Source organism: Oratosquilla oratoria, chromosome 30 (genome assembly GCF_046742065.1).
Source record: "Oratosquilla oratoria isolate Oo_2021 chromosome 30, ASM4674206v1, whole genome shotgun sequence".
Lineage (NCBI taxonomy): Eukaryota > Metazoa > Arthropoda > Malacostraca > Stomatopoda > Squillidae > Oratosquilla > Oratosquilla oratoria.
Window position 1 is genome coordinate 42,805,783 of NC_134806.1, and position 13,145 is coordinate 42,818,927.

At 38.6% G+C, this 13,145-nt stretch overlaps 1 protein-coding gene across 2 annotated transcripts in view; it reads right to left on the reverse strand.

The window, feature by feature from the left end:
* Positions 1-254: 254 nt before the first annotated feature.
* LOC143041110 (ciliary microtubule associated protein 1A) overlaps positions 255-13,145 on the reverse strand; it is a 64,685-nt gene continuing 51,794 nt past the window's right edge. Inside the window, exons 4-7 of one of the 2 annotated variants that reach the window (XM_076212836.1) lie at positions 12,491-12,667; positions 11,426-11,685; positions 6,228-6,437; positions 255-4,486 (exon numbers count right to left, since the gene is read on the reverse strand). In XM_076212836.1, coding sequence (XP_076068951.1) covers positions 4,409-4,486; positions 6,228-6,437; positions 11,426-11,685; positions 12,491-12,667 — 725 coding nt within the window. In that variant the 3' untranslated portion in view covers positions 255-4,408. The remainder of the gene's footprint in view (positions 4,487-6,227; positions 6,438-11,425; positions 11,686-12,490; positions 12,668-13,145) is intronic. The other variant, XM_076212837.1, reaches the window with a different exon arrangement.

Sequence of the window (13,145 nt, forward strand, 5' to 3'; positions counted from 1 at the left end):
ACAGAGAGTTGTGACAACTCCAGACATACAGCCATTTTGTGGCCATTTTGCAGTTATTGCAACTCTCTGTATAAAGGGACTCTGGATAGGATGCAAACATATGTGTCATATATACATGTTAAGCATTACTATCTATGCTTCTTATTTGTATCTAGTCCTATTACAGAACTTGAAGTCTAGGTTTCCTATAAGTGAAGCAAGCCATGTGATCTAGTACATATGTAATTAGGATAAGGTTTAAGAAAAAAAGTCACTTAAGAACAAAATAGCTTTAATGATTTCCTTAATGAAAATGAATGAACATGAAGCAAGCCAGGCAAGAGGCGAAAAGAGAATTTGTTTGCTTATTAACTATCTTACATACTATTTCTCATGAACTGTTACACAAGTCAAAGGCCATATTTATGGGTGAGTATGCTGAATGCTACACGAGACAATTTTTATAAAAGCGCTACATTAGCTGTAACCTATCATCTTTAATTAGAGATAACACCAAAGGAAGGACTTTGTAAATGAGAAGTCTGCAAGTACAAGACCAAAGCCTCCTTTAGGATGTGTTAGATTTGATGAGGGCAAAAGTACACTTTTCTGTTTTTGACTATAAACATGTTACAGCACTAGACTGTAGGGAAATGCAAATTGATAGACATGACTGAGATTTTTATCTTTTTTAGTTTTCTGATACCATCAGACAAAAATTAACAAAAAATTCTAATTCAAAATGTAATTAGTTCAGTTGATTATTATTGTAGCCTTTCTAAGAGCTTACAATATATTTAAGATCATCTTGCAACACTTATTATAGTCTGCTATACTCAAATCACTTCAGTCTCCTTATACTGTCATTTTAGCCTTGACAGACAAAGATGAAATTTGCAGTTCTGAAACACAGTTAATACTTTAAAACATGACTTACAGTAAAAAGAATTAAAGTGAGTCCTGCATGGGGCCAAAAATGTACATCTATATTTATACAAATTCTATCTTTGAAAAAAAATATTTCAGTTGTTCCTATTTGTTGAACCAAGGCTCACTCTTGAGAGCGACTCAGTTATGTACATCAACATTCAGTTACTCTGACCTAAAAATTATAGACAACTTGGTCTTGCCAATGACATATATAGTTGGTCTACACCAATTCACAGCACAGTTAATAGTAGGTTGTTGAAGTTATATCAAATGGGTATGTTTATTACATAAAAAATGTGTAAGCAATGGACCACAACCTCTTCTTTCTACTTCTATCTTAAACAGAATAACATTTGAAAATATATCAATCATATAAATAGAAAGCTGACATGTCAGACATATAAGTATGACCATTTTTAATGCTTTTGGAGATGAACTATATATATATTTAAGTAGTTTCCTTCTGAAGAAATACAACACATGATATATGACAAAATTTTTCAGTTCTTTTGTTCTCAACCCCCCTCCCACCACAAAAAATAGTATAAAATAAAAATATGATAATGTGGACAGCCCAAACCTTGTAATTTCTTAGGCTCCAACACAGAACCATGTCTATTGAAATTTCACTCATAGATGTCTTCAAAGACCAACAAACTTTGGCAAAACTTTCCAAAGATAATAGTTGGAGGTGGACTCAGCATATCAGACCTATTTTGGATATTGTGCAACTTGAACTTCATTACTTATGAAACCTTTCCACACTGCAGAGAACTTTGTTGGTTTGGTGTTGTATTGATGACATGGTTTATCCAAATTCTTTTCTGGAAGAAACTGCAAATTTCTGGAAGAACATGAAGCCTTGAGTGGAGCATCACTTCAAGCCATGTGCAGTACTTGTGTGCTCATCAGATATCCTTTCAAGCCACATAGTCAAAATGACAAAATTTTCAATTAAGCAACTACAGTTCTATATCAGTCAAAGAAACCATTACAGTTAGACTAACCTGGTCTCTAGAGTACATTTGTTGTTGAACTTTATGTACCAGAGGAGAAATTAATAAAAATTGGAATTGAATTCAAGCTTAGATGCAAAAAAATCCTCAAAAAAACCTTGAAGTACAGGAATGCATTACCAGTATATATGTTTAGTGATCAATTTAAGCAGATCAAAGTGTTTCCATGCATCTATAATTTGATATGACACAAAATGAGAATAAAATAATTTTCCAGAAAAAAGTCAAAGGTAGAGAGTAAATACAGTTTGACAACTAGCAAATAGACTCTTCAAGCCTTATTCCAAAATCAATACAAGCTACAAGATTCTATGAAATCTCCATTAAAACCAACAAAAGGTGGCTCTACATATAAAATGCCACCAGCATTACCATACTGGAAATTAAAAGCATGATATCCAATGACAGAAACTACCTTTACTACACTTTTCAGCACAATCATAAGAAATCCAAGTAAAGTGTGAGGCATTAAAAAGACACTAAGACACATGTGAGTGCTTGAATTGATTGAAGCACCTCTTTGTGACTCCTCTAAGAAATGCCCTTGCCACTGGTACATTATTGTCTTTTTCTGTGCATTTTATAACTCAGAGATAAAATCTGTGGCCATATTACAATTGAAGTTTGGGATTACCTTTCAAAGGATCTTCTTACCTAAGCTGGTGGGTCAATATTCTTCTTGCAGTAAAATGGTCAAGTATAATAATGATGTTATATACTATATGTAGGCACTTGTCTTATTGTGAAAACAGAGACCATGGCCCTAAATCATAGTGAGCAAAGGGAAAACAGAACTGTTTTGATGATATGTCTGATTCATTGATGATGATTAGCATGGGTTTGAGGCACTCATCTGTACACCATTAATTGGGTTTGATATATGTTTCCTTCTATGGTTCTAAATGGAAAACATCATTCCAATGTAAGCAAGCTGGCCTCAGGTAGGGGCATCACATATATAAAAAGGATAACTACAGTCTGTTCATTTTAACTTGGTGAAGATTTATTAGAGAACAAAAATCATGGCAGTTGCTATGACAACAACACTGGCAAAAGTGCAGACAAAAAAAATGTAGTTTAATGAAATCTGATATTCACAAAGCAATTGTTCAGCAACTCTAGTGAAGGAGATCTCTACCAAGTGAAATTGAACAGCATATAGTAAGCAAGCATTTTATGGAATGGTCTCAAGATCGTCACTGCGTTATGTATGTGGTATGTTGGTATGTGGTCAACAACCTTGACATGGATTCATCGAGTAGGATGACAATTTTCTTCAGTTTAGGAAGCACTGCTCTAGCAAATGGGTTAGGGGGTTGACAAAGGAAATAGGTTCCCATCCCATTTGGTAAAGTTACGACATTTTTTGAGAATAACAGTACAGTAGCATATTTACTTAACTGATGTTATGATTCAAAGGAAGCACCTAGAGTCCAAGATGTGACAAGAAGGTCATACCCATCCATTCAAAATTTTATGTCTGCAGGTTTGTGGACACAATTTTTTTTCTTATTAAATTCACATGTTTCTTCAGAGGTGTTGTACATATGCTCATCCACATATATTCAAAATTTGGTCTGCAGACTAGTGGACACATTTTTTTCAATTCTGAATTTAATCCACAGGTTTCTTCAGAGGTGCATGTATGCTCATCCACATCCATTCAAAATTTTGTTACATGTGGATGCATTTTTTTCTTTCCTACATATGCAAAAGTAAAGCCATTTGTGTTCATATTTGGCCTAAATTTACAGATTTCTTCAGGAATACCCAATTCAATGACAAATCAAGGTATCACATATGGGGTGAAAACATGCTCACGGGCCGTAAGGGCTACCATACTTGATTTCAGATGCAAATAGACTCTATCTACACTTACAATGATATGTTTACAATGGAGGAAAAAAAATCTATGAATGAAAACATGAAAACGAAAGTGACAATTCAACAGTCGACAAGGAAACTGCATGGCTTATTACTTAACAATGGGCTATCATGGTGTGACTTTCAAAATGCTTTTTTTTTTTTACAGGTCAGAGAAATAAAACTTAAAAACTATCACCACAACTATAAGCCCCCCTATTAGTTCTTAAAACATGACTCGAAAAATAAATGCTCACATTTTTGAGGTGGGCCTCAAAGAGGTGCCCCCTCTACCAAAAACTCCAAGCAAATCAAGGGTTGTCTCGGAAAACTGGACAATGGCACTTCTTAGCGGAGCCCAAGGAAGAGCCAAATGAAGGTCATGATCTATGGTAGGGTTGGGGAAAGAGGAGTGAGGAGATGATGGAGGAAGAACATTAGGAAGAGTAGGAAGGAAAAGAGTCATAGACTTCCTATAGGTAAGGTTGTTACAGGCATAGCTGTCATACCTGCATTATAGTACTAAAGATAAAAAAGAGAGAGAGAGAGTGGTGGTGTTGAGGGAGTTTTAGGAGTTTAGGGAGTTGGAGTATGAGGAGGCAAGGGAGGTAGGAGTTGTTCTACTGGTTCCTCAGATTGCCCAGGTAGGGAGAGTGCTTGATTCCAAAGCTGAATTGCGGAGTTTGTTTGCCTTCACACTGAAAGAGAAAAGTTAGATAGTATCAATATTAGATTTATATTCCCTTAAATGACTACAGAATAAAAACATAGTAATAATAGTAACTTTAATTTTTTTTCCATTCATGTATTTAATCTCACAAGGGAGATAGCCATTGAAGGCATGCACTCATCCTCCAGCCATCCAACACCCATTTGTTTCCCCTTTATCTTATCTTCTTGCAGATGAAAAGCCCTCCCTGTACCTTGCCCATTGCCTGGATCAGAAACAATGCATCAAGACAGTTCCTCCACAGCAGGGCTTGATAGCCAAAGCTGGTATACCCCCACTGCTTCCTTATATGGCAACCCTCCCTTCTTGTCCACTCATGAGTGATTATAGAAGATAAGGAGAAATCCCTTTGGGCCACGTCAATTTATTATCCATTCACAACCACTCCCTACTTGCACCTATCTTGTGCCCTTTTCCTTCCCTGCTCAACAGGAATTCCTCTCTTACCCGAGGCCCCCCTTCACCCCATCCATCCATCTCATTCTTAGTTTTCCTTTCAAGTTCACTTGCTCCACTCTCTTTCTGGAAATTTGTCTTCACACATTCTATCCATTTGCCCAAACCATCCTAATATTCTGAGATCATTCCTATATCTGCTAGCTCTACGTCCACCCTCTGTAATCTGCTTTCACTTCACATTTCCCTCTCTATCCATTCTTGTAAATCCTATCATACTCCTCAAACACATTTTGGTTGTGGTTTTTCCTTTCTGCTTCCTTCAAATTTAAAATCTCTGCCTCCTCCAGTGTCTTAGGCACAACCACAATGTCATTACTACCAGATATTTACTTGCTACCCTTACTCTACAATTCACCTCTGCCCCAACTCTTCCATTTCAGCATGCTCCCTTTAAGTCTTCTAATGTTTTCCAACTTCCACATTAATCTTTTTTATTGCACCTTGTTGAGAGCCAGGTCCAGATATATACAATCTATCCAACCCATTCTTTCATGTAGCACATCAATTGCTTTTGAATAAGAACTTACAGGTTTGCCACACAGGCACTTCCTTTTCTGAATCTAAATTGATTATTTACCAGAACTCCTTTCTGTAAATATTTAATCCACCTGTCTTTTACAAGTGGAAGTGCGTAAGACAGAATGAGTGGAAGGGTGGTGAGGTAAACACCAAGAACTGTTGGAGTTTTATTGCTAACGTTTCGTACTGGTATGAGGAAACTGTACCAAGATATGTTTATCTGCAGGAAGTCCTTTCAGGACGAAACGCTAGCAATAAAACTACAATGGTTCCTGGTGTTTACCTCACCACACTTCCACTCATTCTTTTACAACTCCTTCACATATTTTAGCTATAATGCTAGTCAAGGAAACCGGTTTGCATATGTTTTAAAGGTTTGATTTACAGCTTCAGATTTTAAATGCTGGTTGTATATAGCAAATTATGTTGTGCAGTGTTCAAATATGATGTTCATTCCACCTCAGTTGCATATTCCTTAAGATTACTATGGCAGTTACTTTCTGAAACAAACCTGAAAATGTTATCATGGCACTAGATGTTTCATATTTTAGATAAAAAAAAAGTTCTTAGAAACATTAGGTGTAAAATATTGTTTTTCATTTTTTCAAGTATTCATAGGACACCAGAATGCTGAAGATGGTAGTAAGAATCTGAAACCATGAAAATGTGCTGAGGGTGCATTTGAGTAAAATAAGAAAACAAATTGGAGGTGTTAAGTGCTAATTACTAACCTTTTCCACACTGTAGGCATTAGGTGCAGGTTTGATAGTATGGTCAGTGGGCACATTGGTCTTGGGACTCATCGTAAAAACAGGATTCTTTTTCTTGCACACATCCATGTCCGACGTCTCGTAGGCTCCTGGGCCAGGGACCTTCATCTTATCCTCCTCCTCCTTACCGCGGGGTGCCATTGTAAACTTTGGCCCCGAGTCATTCAGGCACTGAACCAGGACACCAAGAGGTCAACAAGCGGTGCAGTTGGTGGGTGGCAACCACATACCAAATGGTCATTAGCAAGCAGATGCAAACCTTGTCTAAGTCTCTGAGCCAAGATGATATAGTACAAGCTTGATATAACGAACTGATTCAGTCAGGTCTAAGTTTTGTACTGAGAAAAGTTTGCCATCTAGAGAGCTTGTTATTGACCTGTGTGCTCTAGTTTGCAAACTTTTTTGCTAGATGGAGTGCATTTCCACAATACATTTTGTGGCTACTTAATAGAGATGAGTTTTCTTTGATTCTTTTTGAGGGCAAGGTAGATCATGACAAAACAGCAATCTAGCAGAAACTGTTATTTTTAGTGAATTTTATTTTCAGTAGGGAGAGCTTTTATCTTTTGAGTATGCTATATAGAGCTTTTCGTAATTGGGGGGATCGTTATATCATGGTTATACTAGTAGGTTGACATGTCCTACCATGGCAATTTGGACTCTGAATTCACTTTGATAACTCAGATGACTCAAGTTTGATTCCCAGTGGGTACTACCGGTGGCTGCCCCTTCCCTCTGGGTCTCCAAGGGTACTGAGCAAGGGTGATGACCTTGGCTGCAACTAAGTATCTCCTAGTATGAAGAAACTGTGCCAAGATATGTTTATCTGCAGATAATGTCACCCTTGCCCTATGTCCTTGGATAGCCAAAGTAGCAGTCAGTAACACTCATTGGGGGATCAAACCCATGCCTCTGGTGTTGTAAGGTGGGAGCCAAGCCCAACACACCATGGCAGTGTCAATATATATATATATATATATATATATATATATATATATATATATATATATATATATATATATATTGTGTGTGTGTGTGTATGAAATTCAATGTCTCCAACGTAGTTACATACTTTGTCTTTATTCTGGCAAAGAATAAATTATTTCATGCAGCTTGAAGTGAGGGTTTTCATTAATCAAGACACTCTATTGACACCCCTAGGGACCACAGTCACACATTATTCTTTTATGACTGGAGACTAATTTTTGTTTAAAGAAGAATGCCACTTCTACAGTCACTCCTTAAGTCTCATTTATAATTTCTGTGGTTTGACTTCTTTGGCATGACTCTGTCCCTCTCCAAGGACAGATCTATCTACCTATCTATATACCAAGGGGTTCTTCCCCTTTATTAGGGAGGTAGCCGAGTCGAAGGTACACACCCATTCCACTCCCGTCCACCACCCTTTCCTTCCTCTCATCTTAGCTCCTAATGGATGAAGAGTCATCTGTGTCTCCTGCCCACTGCCTGGGTCAGAAGCAATGTAGTAAGACACAGTACATCCACAGCAGTACTGCTTCACTATCTCCCTAGGGATATCCATCTATCCCTCCAAGGATAGATGGACAGATGTTTTATAAACAATGTTATACAAATACCCACTTCAGCTGCTTAAAAACAATTTAAAGTTATTCAGAATAAAATATATAAGTATGTTACTACATTGAAGGGGGTTTTAATAGTGTTTCATAGACAAGGTTGCTTCTTTCTTGTAAGCGAATTTGTGTCAGGATGAAAGTGCAAAAGGAAGCTAAAGAAAGAATATAATCAAAGGTGCTCATCCCTTAGTCATATAGATTAGGGAAATAAACTGAGAAAAATTTGTCAAGATACTTAACTAAGAAAAAATGTCAAGAAAAACAAAACTTAAACTAAAGGAAAATATGTGAAGTTCACTGTTCAGTGTTTTATTTTTCCTATGGGAGATGAATGTCCCTGACTATATGTACACATGCACACACATACAAAAGGCATTTATAAAGTACCACAAAAATTATTATTCAGAAAACTTGATACAACAGAAGGTATACAAAGAAAACTATTGAAATAGATGGAAGATTTCTTGCATGAAAGAAAAATGAGAGTGGTGCTCAGAGATAAAAATTCTACTTGGGAAGAAATGATAAGTGGAGTCCCACAGGGCTCAGTACTGGCCCTGATAATGTTTGCTATATATGTAAATAACATGGATGAAGGTGTAGAATGTTACATGAATTTTTTTGCAGATGACGCAAAACTACTAAAGAAAGTATGGAAAAAGATTGTGAATCGAATTGGACAAAACAATAGTGTGTGCAAACACCATACATGAATTTAAAAACAAACTAGATGTTGCGAGATACAAAGATGGGGCACCACGAGGATATAGATTAAGCTGGAATTGTAAATGAATTTGAGTCTAGGTATGTTAGAAAATTAGAGAATAGGAGATGGGGCCTAATGAGCATTGTTTCTTTCCCCTGTACTAGAATTAGGTAAGTACACATACAGTAGGAGTGTTGATAAAAGACAATCTATCACCTGGTAGACACAGCAGGATTGTGGGAGAAGCTTATGGACTACTAAAGAACACAAAAGTAGCTTTTCATTACATGGATTGAAAATATGATGGAAAAACTCATAGAAACCCTGATCTGTCCAAGACTAGAATATGGATCTGTGGTGTGGTCTCCACAGAGAGTATAGGATATAAGTATAATTGAGAGAATACAAATGGCAGTAATCAAACTGGTTCCCAGCTTGGTAGATAAATCATATGAGGAGAAACTAAAAGCTCAGAGTCTGCCAACTTTGAAAGACCAAAGAGAAAGAGGTGATATGATTACAAGATGCACGTTGCTAAAGTGGATAGACAACATTGACAGAAGAGAACTCTTAATTATGGATAGGAAGGGTTTAAGAAGTCATGAGAACAAATTAAGAAAGACAACATGTCTAAGAGCTGTGATGAAGAAAAAGTTTTCCATATAGGTGCATAAATAGTTGGAATAGCTGGAACAAACCATGAATTCAAATCTAAATATAAGAATTGGAAATTAAGGATATAAATAAAGTTGGAACTGTACCTGAATTTGAGGCTAGGTATGATAAAGGAAGGAAGAAGACAGAAGATAGGGGTGAGTGGAGAATGGTTGTGTATGGATGATGCTGTGATGTATGGAAGGGAGTGGGTTGGGGGATGGCGGGGTGAGGGAGTACATGTGAATGATATTTTGATGCATCCCAAAGGGATTTTCCCCCATCTTCTCTTTTTTCTGCATGAGGGGGTGGAGAAGGGGGGTCACTGATTAAATGAAGTGGCCTTGCTGTATCTTGCTCTGTTTCCTCAATGTGCCCTAGTGTCTCCCTTCTGGCAGCCACTGCTTCACACATTCCATTTTTCCTAATTGTATTTATCTAATTGTAGTATACAAAAAAGGGGCCCTGTTTTCTACTTTCCAATTTATCATATAGGGGAGATAGCTAAAGTCAAAGGCATATGTCCACTCCTACCTATTTCATCCCCACATACTCCACTCCCATTCACCAACCCTCCCTCCCTCTTTCCATGACTCCTCCTGGATGATGGGTCATCCCTGCATCTCGCCCACTGCCCTGCATCAGAAGCAATACAGCAAGACACAGCTCATCCACAGCAAGGCCACTTCATTTAATTGTCGACCCCCTCCCTCCCCATCCCCTCATGCAGAAAAAGAGAAGATGGGTACAAATCCCTTTGGGCTGTGTCAAAATATCATTTACACATCCTCCCTAATCCCTGCCCACCCCATCCCCCACCCACTCCCTTCGATGTATCACAGCATCATCCATACACAACCTTTCTCCACTCACCCCTATCCTTCTGGGGATAGGACTAGACATCCTACTCTCTGTAGTCCCAAACGGGACATTCCTAAAAAAAAGTGAAGGCATATGAGGGTCTGGGAGGAGGTAAATATAATTAGGTAAATACAGAGCAACAGACACACACACTGAACAATGTTGAAGTACAATATTTGTTAGAACCCCAGAAAAAACAATAATATATTTTAAAACCATAGAAAAACAATAAAATTTGATAGGTTGCAGTGACCATCCACTGGAAATGATGATGATATATGATGAGGAGGAAGATTATAATGATTTTGAAGGTGATGGTGATGGTGATGATGGTGGTGATAATGATTATGATGATAATAGTGGTGATGGTGATAATAGTCATGGTGATGGCAGTGATACTGATGATGGTGATGATGACATGTGATGATGGTGATAATGGTGATGATGGTGATGTTGATGAAGGTATCCTTTGCAATGACAACTGTGATAGTGGTGATGGTGAGTGTGTTGTTTGATAGTGACAAGTTCATTTGATAGTGTTGACAATGACAGTGGTAACTAGTGGAAATAGCATGGGTGTAAAACTATTTAAGTATTGGTCAGAACTGGTGTTACCGGTGTAATTGGTGGCTATGCTGTTTTTGGTGGTGAAGAAGGCAGTGACAAGTGGATAGTGGGTATGGTGACAATGGTGGTTGCAATAATAGTGAGAAATGGTGTTAGTGGTCCTTGTCATTATAGTAGTGAAAGTGCCCGTTCTGGCGATACTGGTCTTATTTATGGTCGCCATGACAGCAGTGCATGTTTTGATAGTATTAGCAATTGCAGTGGGGGCAAAGATCGCATTGGTGCCTGTTTCAGCTTTAGCACTCCATGTGGTAGTAGTAATGATTGTGCAGGCTGGTTTAAGGGACCCATGTACATTAAATATTTATTGACAATATAATGAAGTAATTTCACCAATACTAATTGTGTCAGATTATTACCAAATATCATAGAAAAGTATCTAGAGATTTCTAGGTTAGTATCGAAAACATGGGAGATATCATAGTTATTAATAATAGAAGAAATAACGATGTCATTATTGTCAATAAATATTGACCATGTGTGGGTCCCTTTAAGTGTGCAAGGCTGGTGGGAATGAGTCTCTTCCTCTGAGGGGAAGTGGGGAGAGGACCTCCCTTTAGAGTGTCAGTGAGGAACAAAAGATGTGCAGCAACAGATACCTGTATAATGTATAGTGGGGCATCTGGATGGCGTCCAGCCCAACATGGAGAAACATGCGAACAATACCCGGATCATCACGGTGAAGATATTTGGATGACACTCAAATCACTCACCTTTTCTGGGCAATGAGCACCTGGACCAGGCTTCTGGGTGTGGTCGGATGGGATCTGGGTACGTTGTCCCATGCTAAAGGAGGGGCTCTTGACATTCTTGTACTTATCCACTGTGGCTTCATTGTATGTGCCAGGGCCAGGAACCTTCATCTTGTCTTCCATGTCCTTTGGCTTGATACCCATGGAGAAACAGGGAGCAGCTACTTTGCTCCCTTCTTTGACAGGTCCCAATAGAGAGGGGATGGAGTACTTGTTGGGAGCTGTCATGAAGTGAAAAGGAATATTACTTTTGGACCTTATTCTATTAATATGTTTGGTTGACATTTCCTTGACTTGTTTTATGTATAGAACAAGAATGTCACAAGTACATTGATATGTGCTACTCTTTTGAAAAGTATGAAATAGGTAATGGTAAATGAGTTACAGTATGCAATTTTGGAGTGAAAGGACTTATGCACACACACACAACTAGGTAAATACAACAAGGTAAATACACACACACACATTCATCGCAACCCTGATCAATCCAAGACTAGAATATGGATCAGTGGTATGGTCCCCACACAGAATGAAAGATATAAGCAAGACTGAGAATACAAAGGGCAGCAACAAAACTGGTCCCCAGCCTGGTAGATAAAGACTAAAAATACTGGGTCTGGCAACTTTGAAAGATCGCTAAGAAAGAGGTGACACGATTCCAGTATTCAGATCATTAAAGGGGATTGCATTGACAGAAGAGATCTGATTAAGGGAGGGCTTTAAGAGGTCATGGAAATAAATTAAGAAAGATCACATGTCGAAAGGATGTGAAGAAATAGCTTTCCATATAGATATATGAATATGTGGAATAGCTTAGAAAGTGACGGGACCCAAGTTACTCCAAATGCCCAAGATGGAAGAAGACATGAATTCAAATTTAAATACAATAATTGGAAATCAAGGATATAGATTAAGTTGGAGCTGTACACGAATTTGAGTCTAGTTATGATTGGAGAACAGGAGATGGGACCCAATGATTGGTGAATTAGATAAATACACACACACATACACACGATGTGATCTTACCTGGGTAGTCGGGAACCTTGTTAGGGTCGGCCTTGATACCGAAGGAGAAGGATGGGGAAGTGTCCACCACCTTCTTCTCCGCCTTCTCCGGGCAGTAGTCTCCTGGCGCGGGCGTCACATAGGGTTTTGGGTCGTTGGGCTTGACGTGCATCGAGGGGGCGTGAGCCTCGTCCTTGCCTGTTGGAGGAGATGGCGAATTAGTTTATGTTCGTCACGTTGTACTGTGGGCAGTTCCGACTTCGGTGGGGGTAATTGGGGAAGAACCTAAGGTGGATACTGTCAGGCTCGTTGTATCGACTTTTCGCCGTACACAACACGACGTCGTGCTGTCAAATAACTATGGGTATCTATGGACACTCACGCGTGGTCATGGTCATGATGTACGAAAGCGTCCACAGATGTCTATGAATTACTTAAGAGCACGACGTCGTGTCGTTGACGGTGCACGGCGAAAAGTCAGTACGTGTGAAACGAGCCTAAGGGTGTGTTTGTAGAAGGTGGTTGGGTGGATTTGTATGTGTGTGTGTTTTGTTTGATTCATCCTTATCTTGGATCACGTGTTGGTCTCGTGCTCGGCATCTGTTACCCTTACGGATGAGAGCTGAAAGCTCATATATTGTCCGATCCATGGGTGATGTTGTGACCTTACACACAC